Source organism: Engystomops pustulosus, chromosome 3 (genome assembly GCF_040894005.1).
Source record: "Engystomops pustulosus chromosome 3, aEngPut4.maternal, whole genome shotgun sequence".
Lineage (NCBI taxonomy): Eukaryota > Metazoa > Chordata > Amphibia > Anura > Leptodactylidae > Engystomops > Engystomops pustulosus.
Window position 1 is genome coordinate 157600682 of NC_092413.1, and position 14018 is coordinate 157614699.

Here is a 14018-nt window from a genome sequence, read left to right on the forward strand (position 1 = left end):
TAGTGGCTGCCTGCTGTTTCTTTGGAAATGTATCATGTGAAAATAAATAAATAATTAACAAAAATAATTTTTAAATTATAGCCATTAAAAATGTCTACTTTGTGTCTGGTCCTGAAAATACCCTGTGCCTGAACTGGTTAAAAATGCCCATACAGTCAATAGACATAATCGCTAGCTAGGCTAACTTACTATCCTTTGAGATATGTTATATTGAGGAAATACATAAGTAGATGAGGCATTTATTACTTTAATATTCCTTCATATTGCATGGTGTTCTGGCACCATCTGCTGGATGCACATATACACTTCTTATGGGATTTCCTTTAAGAGCAATTTTCAAGTCACACAATCCATTATATAAACCAGCAGTACACACCTATGTTTGTCTTAGGACCATATTATCACACTATGTAACTTCAAGGGACTGCAATTGTAATACTAGGAATAGGGATTACATTTCTTACCCTAGAAGCACCTCAGAGACAGATATAAATAGATGGACCCCAGAAACACCAAATTAATAACACAGTACTGCAAAAAGTGTCACGGCTCGGGGTTAGTGAACCCCCTGGATCACTGCGGATGATGACACAAGTCTACACCTGGGACGGGAATGGAAGTGACACCCGGTCTTCACCAGAGCCACCACGTCGTTCCACAGATGCTACTTGCCCGCAGTGGCAGCCAAGGTTGAGGTACAGAATCACTGGGCAGTCTCGTGGTCAGGAACAGGCAGTCGGTCAAGGCAGGCGGCAACGATGCAGAAACGGGAACGGAGCAGGAGGTCAGGGCTGGCTGCGAACGAGCAAGATCAGGTTCAGGTCCGGGGTCACAACGGGAGAGTAAAACACAAGGGATACACAGGAATAGCTTTCTCATAGGCCTGGAGCAATTAGATCCGGCAGGTATTGGTGGGAGAAGCCGGCTTTTAAAGAAAACCTGGAAGTGGGCAGCGACAATCAGCAGTGCGCTGGCCCTTTAAACCTGCAAATGCCGGCGTGCACGCGCCCTAGGGAGCAGGGACGGACACGCTGACCAGCCAGGACGGGAGCAGGGACGCGGAGAGGTGAGTGAGCTAGGGGGGGCAGGGTGCCGCCACGGAGAGGAGCACAGGTGTGCCTGTGATCCGATACGTGGATCGCAGGGACCACCGTGACACAAAGTAAGGCTGCATTTACAAGCTTGCGGCCATACATACATCCCCCATAGACGGCAATGGGCGCATGGAGCAATACAGTGCCACACACGGTGAAAAGTTAGGACATTTTTTCTTGTCTTTCCTTGTGTTGTTTCAATTATGTCCTGTCCTGAGGCTCCATTCAGCCAGAGCAAATGGCTGAAGGGGCACATTGCTTTACAACCATCCAGGAAGAGGAGCTGGGCAGTCTGCAAAACCACAGGGAGTCTCTTTTTACCCAAATTTGGATGGATGGTTATACGGCGAAAAAGTTTGGGAAGCTGAGGGTACCTCACACTTTTTGACAAAAGCAGTCCATAGCAGTGATGTGCAACTGACCTTAATCAGTTTGTCCTAGGCCTTCTGCACCGACTCTTTAGCCTCCCCAAATACTAGAGCAGAGGTCAAATTTTGCAATTTCTGCCTTTTTAAAGCATCTCAGGATTGCTGGTCATTAGTCACAATCATACCAAATAGGTGCTCTCAAAACACATGAGGGTCCTCTTGAAATTGCATATTGAAAGCAAGGAGCTTGATTCTAGTACCATATGTAGGAAGTGAATTTATTGACTTGTAGGGTCTATAACATTCATACTGCCTACTCAAACATCATGTCCTATCCTATCTCTTCTTGATACTTGATCTTTCTAAGACTGAACTTTTTGTCTTAACACCATCTACTAACCGAACCAACCATGATTTCTCCATCTCGGTCTGTGGGATCACCATAGCACCGAGGCAGCAGGCCCACTGTCTTGGGGTTATGCTGGACTCTGACCTCTCCTTTTCACCATACATTCAATCTCTTGCTCGCTCTTGCTGCATGCATCTCAGAAACATCTCCAGAATCCGACCATTTCTGACTTCTGTAACTCCCTACTAATTGGTCTTCCATTCACTAAACTCTTGCGTCTACAATCTATTCTTTATGCATCAGCCAGGTTCGTCTTTCATACCAAACTCTACACGGATGCCTACAGTTTGTGCCAATCACTGCACTGGTTGTCTGTTTCCTTTCGTATTCATTTTAAAATAATAAACCTCATCCACAAAGCTCTGCATAGTGCTGCACCTCCCTATCTCGCTCATCTCAGTCTATTGCCCAACCTGTGCTTTTCGATCTGCCAGTGATATTAGATGAATCTCCAAATTAATTTGCACCTCCCATTCACATCTCTAGGACTTCTCCCGAGTTGCACCAATTCTCTGGAATGCCCTTCCCTGGACTCTCAGACTAATACCCACCCTCCAAAGCTTCAAACGTTCTTTAGGCAAGCCTATCACACTCACTAACCGCTAACTGAATGAAATGTCAACTTTCCCTTTACTAATCCATTATATGTCCTCCTCCTGTCTGTTATCCGGCAAACAGCAGATATATACCAAGCTCCAGGCTTCTCTGCAGTCACTTTCACCTTTGACCCTGTAAATAAGATGGCGACTGATGGCTGGTTCAAGCACCAAAATTTTATTTTATTAAATTAATTATTAAATTATTTTATATTGTTCCCTTATAAAGAATGGCTGGACCATTATACAACCTCTATTACTTCTTGGGTCACCCCCTCATCCTCATAGTCTGTAAGCTCTTGCAAGCAGGGCCCTCACTCCTATTGTTCCATATGACTGTTTCTACTCCGTAATATTATATTTGTCCCCTATGATTTGTAAAGCGCTTCGGCGCACCATGATATGGCTAGGCGCACCATGCGCGCGACCGTTCGTTGCCGAGCTCTCGGGCACACTCGCGCCTGCGCAACTTCGCGGACGAACGGTCGCGCGCATGGTGCACCGAGCCGTATCATGGTGCGCCAAAGCATGCTTAGAATATAAAGTATAAAACTGTTTAATAAAGGAATTGGTGGTTTCTGGAATTAATGAAGATATGCTCCAGTACCAGCTCACCCTGAGCTGGTGCGAGGTATTTGAGAGTTACAACTACCAATATAAAGTGGTAGGTTTCCTTTAAACTCATTCATGATAAAGAGGTCTTAGTATTAGTATTTAATATTCGATGCAATATACTTGATAGTTGGAAAAAATTCAAAAAGTGGTGAAATTTACAAAAAAGACATTTGTGCCATTGTTTTGTGGCCATGTATTTACTGCTTTCACTGTGCGCTCCAAACTACAACTTCCCTCTATTCTTTAGGTTGGTAGGGTCACAGAGATACTAAATTCATATACGGCAGGTTTTATTGTGTTTTAAAAAAAATTTTCTTTTTTCGCCAAATTTTGAGGTGAATACCTTTTTTTAAACAACATTTTATTGAGGAAGCATACATACAGTGAAAACTGGACTTGAAAGAAATGTGTAAGGTTACAAAAAAGACTTTTTAATTAAATACATGTGTAGGGTAAAGCAGTACAACCTAAGGGTTCATTCACACTGCCATCTACGGGGACGTACATGCGGCCGCATATATATCCCCATAGACGGCAATAGCGGCCCGGCTGCGATACCACCGTTCCGTGCCTTTTCCCTGGTGTGTGGCTGTTTCCTATGGAGGGAGGAGGGGTCACCTTCTCCTCCTCTCCAGCACATGGCGGGCATACCGCGTGTGAATGCAGCCTAATACATTATATGAGGTCCTATGACAGTAATGTAATATAATAACTCTAGTATTGTACTGCCAGCAGTAATAATAGTATCTGTGTGCTATATATGAGGTCCTATGTCAGTAATGTAATATAATAACTCTAGTATTATACTATCAGTAGTAATAATAGTATCTGAGTGCTATATATATGAGGTCCTATGACAGTAATGTAATATAATAACTCTAGTATTATACTATCAGTAGTAATAATAGTATATGTTTGCTATATATGAGGTCCTATGTCAGTAATGTAATATAATAACTCTAGTATTGTACTGCCAGTAGTAATAATAGTATATGTTTGCTATATATGAGGTCCTATGTCAGTAATGTATTATAATAACTCTAGTATTGTACTGCCAGTAGTAATAATAGTATCTGTGTGCTATATATGAGGTCCTATGACAGTAATGTAATATAATAACTGTAGTATTATACTATCTGTAGTAATAATAGTATCTGAGTGCTATATATGAGGTCCTATGTCAGTAATGTAATATAATAACTCTAGTATTATACTATCAGTAGTAATAATAGTATCTGTGTGCTATATATGAGGTCCTATGACAGTAATGTAATATAATAACTCTAGTATTGTACTGCCAGTTGTAATAATAGTATATGTTTGCTATATATGAGCTCCTATGTCAGTAATGTAATATAATAATTCTAGTATTATACTATCAGTAGTAATAATAGTATCTGTGTGCTATATATGAGGTCTTATGTCAGTAATGTAATATAATAACTCTAGTATAGTACTATCAGTAGTAATAATAGTATATGTGTGCTATATATGAGGTCCTATGTCAGTAATGTAATATAATAACTGTAGTATTATACTATCAGTAGTAATAATAGTATCTGTGTGCTATATATGAGGTCCTATGTCAGTAATGTAATATAATAACTGTAGTATTATACTATCTGTAGTAATAATAGTATCTGAGTGCTATATATGAGGTCCTATGTCAGTAATGTAATATAATAACTCTAGTATTGTACTGCCAGTAGTAATAATAGTATATGTTTGCTATATATGAGGTCCTATGTCAGTAATGTAATATAATAACTCTAGTATTATACTATCTGTAGTAATAATAGTATCTGAGTGCTATATATGAAGTACGGTAAAGTACTACAGTAACATGCACTATGGGCATGAGGTGTACACCAGTAATGAGGAGAGATATGGAGGGTGACACCCGGGCTCCTCTCCTCAGGTTCCTGTCTCTGTAGCTGCGGGCAGGGAGAGGTAAGTGACAACCTCCCGCTTCCTGGAGACCGGATCGGTTGCTAGGGGCGCCGCGCACAACACACACACACCGCGGCCTGTGCTCCGGCTCCTTCTCATCCTTCTCATCGCGCTGTGGTACCGGCCGCTCGGGAAAATGAGCCGGGAGGTTCTGGCAGAACTGCACTGGGCCGAGGGCTTTGCCATTCCTGTGGCCAATGCGGAGAATAAAGCTCTGGAGGAGGAGGTGAGGACGGCCCTGTATACTGCGCTATATACTGTATATATAGGCACCGGGCATGCTGGGGGTTGTGGTACAGGGGATTGCAGGATTATAGTGCTATAGATGTGATCTCCATGAAGGTGCTGTGCCCCTGTAGTGTGTACTGAGTGACCAAGGCAGTGATATAAGAAGAACTGTGCCAGGGTAGTATTTCACCCGCCCTCACCCCTGCCCAAAAAGGGGGTGAAAGTGCATGACAATTCACTCCGGGCACACATGGTGGACTGTGCTCGTATGGGGGTCCGGAGAAGCGTGTACAGTATTGTTTCTCCGAGCCGATTGTTTCTGCAGCCATTCCATAAATGTGAGCAGGAATCCCTAGAGCCCTGACAATGATCTGCTCAGTGGTAACAATATATATTTGTATAAGATGTATGCTGTTACAATAATGGGACACTATGGTGGTGGAAGTCCTGCTCCCTGTGAAGGTCCTAGGTAATACACAGTCTGCATTTCACAGATCAAACTTTAATGTTGATAAGCCTTGGCATAACTTAGTAATAATGGGATAACTTAGTACTTATAGGGGTATTCCAGTCCAGTAACATCAAGTCATTTCTTATCCACAGGAAAGGTAATAATGTGCTAATCGGTTGGGGTCTCAATGGTTTGACCCCACAGATCAAAAGTACAGGGTCCATTCTACCCCCAAATTACTGGAGCACCTAGATGCACTACTCTAAGGTGCAGACATAGATTGATAATCGCAGCACTTACATCAGTACCCCAGGCAGTGGATGGAGTGTCAAAGTGCATGGGATACACAGGTCCCCATTCTCATGAAACACTTCTGGGACCCCCACCGATCTGCAAATGATCCCCTATTCACAGGATAACATAACTAGTTGTTACCGGAAAACCCCTGTATTTTCCATCATGGAAATTCAGCAGCTGTTTTGCCTTGAACCCAATGTTGCAAAAAAACCCACCAATGATAAAGCTTTTATGGTGCCGATCCTGGTAGAAACTGGTGTTGTACCTTTTTTTTTGGGTGTGGTTGAGATTTGGAGGAATTTTTTGTACTGCTGGTGATGTATGTAGAGCTCATTCCCAGAGAGGCAAAGGACTCATCTTTATTATTTACACCTTTATATTGTAATTACACTATTACTATTAATTATTACTATTATATTATTATTATCTGAATACTGCAAAGAGAAAAAAATAAATAATGGGGCACATTTAGTAAGGGCCGTACGCCAGTTTTCTGTCATACTTTGCACATTCTTTCTAGTGCAAACTGCTTGCACATGTATCTAAGAAGTGTCTGCACCACATTTGTGCGGCACGTGATCCTTTTGTGGTGCAGCTGCACTAGTCTTCAAGTGACACAAATTTCTGTACAGAAGGAGGCGTTCCGGTGTTCAGTTGGACCATGCGCCAGATTTAACATGCAAAGTCCGACAGAATTGTGTCGCATGCCCTATGTTAAAGGTGCATCAAGTGGTGAGTGTCAGTGCAGTGTAGAGGTGCATACTGCACTATTCACAGGTTTTTAGTAAAGGTGCCTTTAATGTCCAGTAACTGGACTGCCTCCTTTCTACTCACTGCAGTGGATATAATAGGATTTCTCTTTTAGTTACAAAGAAAACAGAAGGAGAAGATGAATTTGTCAAACCTCATAAAAGAAATGGAAGATCGGATTCAAGCAATGGCGGACCACCTTAAAAATGTCAGACAAGAGCTGAACTATACACAGGTAATGCATATTTTGCAAACAAACCGCTATTCAAATGGTTATTTCCATCTCCTATTATCTCTTTTATGGTATAAAATATTGCAATGATAGACCAGATGCTGAGAACGTAGGAACCTAAGTCTGCTATGCAATTCTTATGCATTATCCATTCAGGTGCTGCACAGTATATGCACAGAAGTAATACCATGGAGGGAAAAATAAGCCTCCATCTTTATTATTCATAAAGCTAGATCCCTAATTGCATTTCACGATACACATGTTTAGCTGACTTCTGTATATACTCATGTATAGCGCCAGCCTAAAACTTCAATCTGTCTTGTCAGATCCCATAAGAACCTAGTTGCACAGCAAGTTCTCCTTGTGACAGGCACATTGTCAGCTGGCAGCTCTCCCACCGGACCCCTACCTCCGTACACAGTACCAGGAGCAGACAATTCATATGTAATGGGTGGGAGAGAGAATGAAGTTGTTGCTAGACTCATCTAATAACAGATAATCTCACTGATAAGAAAAGGATTGGATTGTTGAAATCCAGTATCTTCCTTGATATCTGTGATCAGGATACAGTTGGGAGGACCCAGTAAACATTGGGTAGTTCGCTGGTTACAGTAAATGATTCAGCATCTAATAAACAGAGAATGGAAAGAAGACTGTCTACGCGCTGACTGAACTGTCACTGCAGCCAAGTTATAATTCACATCTGCAGTAACCTGTTCTTACCACTACACAGAGAGTGGCACTGTCTTCTTCCTGTTCCAGTCTGTGTTTATCAGCTGCGGAGAACAGATGATAAGTGGGTAACTTTCACCAATATAATATTGGGGACCTATTTTCAGAAGCTAATTATATTTTTGGCAACTGCTCACATTCCAGCGCCCCTGATGCTTGGCACGGCTCCCCGATGCTCCCGCCACTGAGGCTCCTCTTCTGTCTTCTCTCCAGCAGAGGCGCGGCCACGCACTCTGCCTCCCGGTGAACACTATGACGTAATCAGCGGCGTCACTGCCGCATCATACTGTGCGCCGGCCGGCAGAGCGCATGACCGCGTCGCTGCCGGCTGTAACAGCAGAGAGAAGACATAAGAGGAGCAACAGGGAGTCACGTCGAGCATCAGGGGCATCGGAAGGTTAGTATGTACGTTTATTATGGACTCGTATATAAGCTGAGATGGGGTTTTTAAGCATATTTTTTGTCTATATACATATACGGTACTTTTAATATTACTTATACATTACAGAAAATACAATTTCTACTACTATCCATAAAGTAAATAATTCCTGACAGCTGACCTAATCCCATAATCTTCTAAACAGCTTTTGCTGTCCTACCATTACTTTAAAGTTTATGGGGTATTTATGAGAAATGTCTGAGAGCAGAATTGTTCTAGTTGCACATGGCAAACAATCAGAGCTCAGTTTTCATTTTCCCACAGCTGTTTATAAAATTAAAGTTGAGCTCTGATTGGTTTCCATGGCTTACTTTGTATCCCTATGTGACTGCTGGTTTGTGAGCCGCATTGGAAAATCCATGACACAAAATGTATTGGTGAATGGGACAGAACGGGGACCTTAATGTATCTTTTCTTACAGTCTCTTTGTAGGGCCAGGGAGAAAGAAATTGAAAGTGAAGAACACTTTAGGACTCTCGCTGAAAGGGAAATGGGACGTCTTAAGCAAGAAATCCATCGTCTTGAAAATGAGCTGGTGTCCTTGAGAGAAAAGAAAAATAGTCAAGAGGTAGGTTATGTGTACATTTCTTTCTCTTCCCACATGATTATGTATTCAAGGTAAACACATATGTAAAGAGGGTTGCTTCAGAGATATTGTCTGTACTGCATATCACATCTAATGTACAGACAATCAATGTAGCAATATGATGCATATTTTATTCAGATTTTTAATGATTGAATAATCTTATAGAAAGTAATCAGAGTACACAATGCTTCTTTTATGCATTGATGACTCTCTTCTTATCTGTTGTCTGAAGACCTTGAAATTCTTATAAACATGGGCCAAAACAGAAGCCTGATAAACACAGAAAATGCACAAAAAATCCAGCATGTCTTCTCTTAACCCTCGGCTATCTCTTATTACAATTAGAAACTGAGAAATATATTAACCCCTTTGTGTCTAAGCCATTTTAGGGCCTTAGGACCAGGCCTGATTTTTTTTAATTTGCCCTGTGTCATTATAGGAGGTTATACATTTGTATCGCTTTAACATATCCAGGGGATTTTGAGATTGTTTTCTCGTCATACATTGTACTTCAAACTAATAGAAAAATTTGGATGGTATCTTTTGTGTTTACTTATGAAAAAATCTGAAATTTGGCCAAAATTTATAGAAATGATTCATTCTCACAGTTCTAAATTTTCAGCTTTTCTGGCAGATAGTGATAGCACCCAAGTATAACTAACATTTCCCAAATGTCTGCCTTATATCGACTTGGCTTTATATGCATCCTCTCTCTTTTCTAGGTTGTTAGAAGGTTCAGAATTTTGGGGGCATTTTTTCTCATTTTTATGAAAATTGCCAAAACCCTTATTTAGAGGTAGAGGCACCTGCTCAGGTGACCTTGAGAGGCCTAAATAGCAGTAAAACCCTGTCAATTGTGTCCTTTTTGAAACTACAACCTTCAATGTGTGAAAAATCAACTTTAAGAATTGTGTTAACCCTTTAGATGTTTTACAGGGGTTAAAATAAAATGGAGGTGTAATTTACAAGCTGTAATTTTTTTAGACACTACATTAATTTTGGCTTGAAATTAAACAGTCATAAAGTATTAAATAACGAAAAACTCCACAAAGTTTGATGCCCAATTTCTCCCAAGTATGAGGATGCCCCATATGTGTTGGTAAATTGATAACACCAGGTGCCTCCAAGCTGTGGCCCGCCTGCAGCAGGGTAAAGATTGTTAAAAGGTTTGTCCAGCATCAGGGGCTTTTAAATATAGGGACCAGGAAGGGTATAAAAATAACAAACATGCTATACTCTCCCTAATCCAGCACTTCTGGTTCAGCGAGGCACTGCTCTTCACTGCCAGCCTCTATTTGTATACAGAGGTTCAGCTGTGACATGGCTTCGACAGCCGTCATCCTGATACAGCAGCAGTTTAAGGCCGTGTTTGGTGCATGGCTGTCGATGTGGCATCACCGCTTACCCTCTCTATACAAACAGAGGCTGGAAGTGACAGGGTGCACAGGACTGACCAGGGTGCCCGAGACAGGTGATCATAGCAAGTTGTTATTTTTATACCCAAGTGGGAACTTTATGTAAGAACCAATTACTAGAAAAGTTTAAGGAAATGTTAAAATTACTTACTAAATACATACCTTATATTTACAGTGGATGGTAAGGGACTTATTTTCCAAAATAGCGCGTGTATAGAAAACGTGCTGCAGCAGGGCAGGTACTTGCTATCTTTGACACATCGGCACCCAGTTGTTGCATTTGCTACTTGATATGTATATATACAATGCTTAGTTGTGTGTGCAACAAAGAAACATGCATTACCACTGTCTCTGTTGTCATGTACTATATAAATATTTGGGTGTCAAATTGGACAAGGAGTTAAATTGGAAGGTAAACTCTGACCAGTTGTTTTAAAAGGGCATGTCAAAATTATAATTTTTTATGGAAATTGCAGTAATTTGACATCTGTAATAGGATACTTTGTATGTTCTATGAAACAGTGATAGCGGGATCTATTTGTTATGGCGTGGTTTGTTTGGGATTTGGTGTGTGCACCAAAGGTGTAATTAGGCTAAATAAGGTGATCAGAAGAGCACGTGGTATAAGTGGAGTGAAATTTGAATACTTCCAGAGTGTCGTGGAACGTAGAGTTTGGGTGAAATTTAAGGCAGTTACAAATAACCCACTGTTTCCGATGCTGATGGCTAGGAAAAGCCATTTTAGTGAACGATTCATTCAGATGCAAATAGGTATAGGAAATCTTTCATACCATTTGCAATTGCTTTGTAAAATAAGGAGCTTGCTGGGCCTTGTAAACATGTGGTACTTTTAGAAAGGTCGATGTTATTTGTAATTTTAGTGTATGTATTATTTATGTGTGGTGTTTATGTGTGAGGATCAGTTTTATCTATGTATAAAAATGCATAAAATAGTAATTTAGTCTAAAGGAATTACCTGAAAAATAAAAGTTAAAATAAATATCAATAAACAATATACCGTCTCTAAACACCATCCAGCTGTCCTAGTGTCAGATTCCACTAGCAGTAAAAACTGCCCAACTTTTATTTTATTTTATTTAGAATAACATATTCAAGGCTACACAAAAACTGGAGAACTTGAAGTGTCAACTTAATTGGGACCAGCAAGCTCTAGAGGCTTGGCTTGAGGAATCAGCTCGTAAAGATGAAGACACGGTCGCCATTCAGAAGTATGCTCAGAAAGATGAAGGAAAGATCAAAGTAAGTAAATCTACATTATCCCCTATTTAAGTGGGGTTTCCCATCATTTATAATACTATTGGCAGATCACTGGGATAAGCATTCACTTATAGGTTGGGGGGCTTAGCAGACATCCCCCTGATCCTGTGCCTTCTACATAATTTTACCCTATACAGTGGAGCTTTAGATGACTGAGTCACTTAAAGGAAACCTGTCACCAGAGACCTCATTTCCACTAAAAGCAGGTTGCAAAAGCCCGTTACACCTGCAGTGCAAATCTGCCTTTCTGCTTTTTCTAAGCATTTGCATTACAATATAAATGTGTGTTACCTTGCACCCTGACAAAATCCGATGTGTAGTCCCAGGGGTTGGGCTTTGGTTTGAATGCATTTAAAAAAAACAACATGTGACCAGTCTGGGCTGCAGACTCCTCAGCTGTACAGGAGCACAAAGGTGGGGGCCAAGAGCTGAGCAGAAGACTACAACTCAACAATACATTATATTTGTATGTTTATTGACATTTGTATTTCTCCCTGTAGGAACTGTCACTGCAAATTGAAAGGTTGACTGTGGATTCCAACCACAAACGCAAACTTTTAGATAATGAGCTAACGGAGACTCTAACTACACAGGTATTTATTTTCACAAGAATACAGCAGTCTGAATTTGTCTAAAGGCTGTTTTTAGTATACTACTGAAAAAAGACATTACTTCACATCATTGTAACATTATCAGTGGCTGAGCTACTACAGTATACTAGCTGATACTATTGTCAAGGCAAAGTGTGTTGTCTGCACCTTCCCTGGCAGACAACATATGGGGCACATTCTCTGCCATTCCCTTCTTAACTGTGCCCTGAATTTCTGAGAACAGGCAATTAAGATTAAGGCTGCATTCACACTAACGTGTCCCAGCCGGCGCAAGGGAGACCCCCTCGCCTCTTTATAGGGCCCTCGCCCCTCTCCATAGAGATACATGGCGCACGGCACCGTAATACGGGGAAAGATAGGACATGTCCTATCTTTTCCCCAGACACAGAACTGTATATACATTCCCCAATAGTCATGTGAATGTAGCCTAACTAGTAGAGTGACATGAATAAAATATACACTCACTGGCCACTTTATTAGGTACACCTGTCCAACTGCTCGTTAACACTTAATTTCTAATCAGCCAATCACATGGTGGCAACTCAGTGAATTTAGGCATGTAGACATGATCAAGACAATCTCCTGCAGTTCAAACCGAGCATCAGTATGGGGAAGAAAGGTGAATTGAGTGCCTTTGAACGTGGCATGGTTGTTGGTGCCAGAAGGGCTGGTCTGAGTATTTCAGAAACTGCTGATCTACTGGGATTTTCACGCACAACCATCTCTAGGGTTTACAGAGAATGGTCCGAAAAAGAAAAAACATCCAGTGAGCGGCAGTTCTGTGGGCGGAAATGCCTTGTTGATGCCAGAGGTCAGAGGAGAATGGGCAGACTGGTTCGAGCTGATAGAAAGGCAACAGTGACTCAAATCGCCACCCGTTACAACCAAGGTAGGCAGAAGAGCATCTCTGAACGCACAGTACATCGAACTTTGAGGCAGATGGGCTACAGCAGCAGAAGACCACACCGGGTGCCACTCCTTTCAGCTAAGAACAGGAAACTGAGGCTACAATTTGCACAAGCTCATCGAAATTGGACAGTAGAAGATTGGAAAAACGTTGCCTGGTCTGATGAGTCTCGATTTCTGCTGCAACATTCGGATGGTAGGGTCAGAATTTGGCGTCAACAACATGAAAGCATGGATCCATCCTGCCTTGTATCAACGGTTCAAGCTGGTGGTGGTGGTGTCATGGTGTGGGGAATATTTTCTTGGCACTCTTTGGGCCCCTTGGTACCAATTGAGCATCGTTGCAACGGCACAGCCTACCTGAGTATTGTTGCTGACCATGTCCATCCCTTTATGACCACAATGTACCCAACATCTGATGGCTACTTTCAGCAGGATAATGCGCCATGTCATAAAGCTGGAATCATCTCAGACTGGTTTCTTGAACATGACAATGAGTTCACTGTACTCAAATGGCCTCCACAGTCACCAGATCTCAATCCAATAGAGCATCTTTGGGATGTGGTGGAACGGGAGATTCGCATCATGGATGTGCAGGCGACAAATCTGCAGCAACTGTGTGATGCCATCATGTCAATATGGACCAAAATCTCTGAGGAATGCTTCCAGCACCTTGTTGGATCTATGCCACGAAGAATTGAGGCAGTTCTGAAGGCAAAAGGGGGTCCAACCCATTACTAGCATGGTGTACCTAATAAAGTGGCTGGTGAGTGTATAATTCAGTGGTTGCTAACTTTCAATGAACTTTTTCATAGCACACTTTTTTTAGCACACGTCCTCATTCGCGTGTATGGTCTCATGCACATGGGAGCCTCATGCATTAGACGACTGCCCAAGAAGCATAGATCAGGTCCTATTTCTACTCGTTGTTACACCTCAGGCAGTCATTTTTAATTGTCATCGGTGCATAAGAGGAGTTCACCCATTGATGCAAACGGGACCATTGTTTGCAGCACGTATAACTGCCCACAATTACTCTGAAAACTCAGAAATAATATCTT

The 14018-nt window shown here is 41.6% G+C and overlaps 1 protein-coding gene across 1 annotated transcript in view; it reads left to right on the forward strand.

The window, feature by feature from the left end:
• The first annotated feature begins 5055 nt into the window (after positions 1–5055).
• CCDC39 (coiled-coil domain 39 molecular ruler complex subunit) overlaps positions 5056–14018 on the forward strand; it is a 30022-nt gene continuing 21059 nt past the window's right edge. Inside the window, exons 1-5 of the mRNA XM_072142737.1 lie at positions 5056–5258; positions 6874–6993; positions 8583–8729; positions 11264–11422; positions 11941–12033. Coding sequence (XP_071998838.1) covers positions 5169–5258; positions 6874–6993; positions 8583–8729; positions 11264–11422; positions 11941–12033 — 609 coding nt within the window. The 5' untranslated portion in view covers positions 5056–5168. The remainder of the gene's footprint in view (positions 5259–6873; positions 6994–8582; positions 8730–11263; positions 11423–11940; positions 12034–14018) is intronic.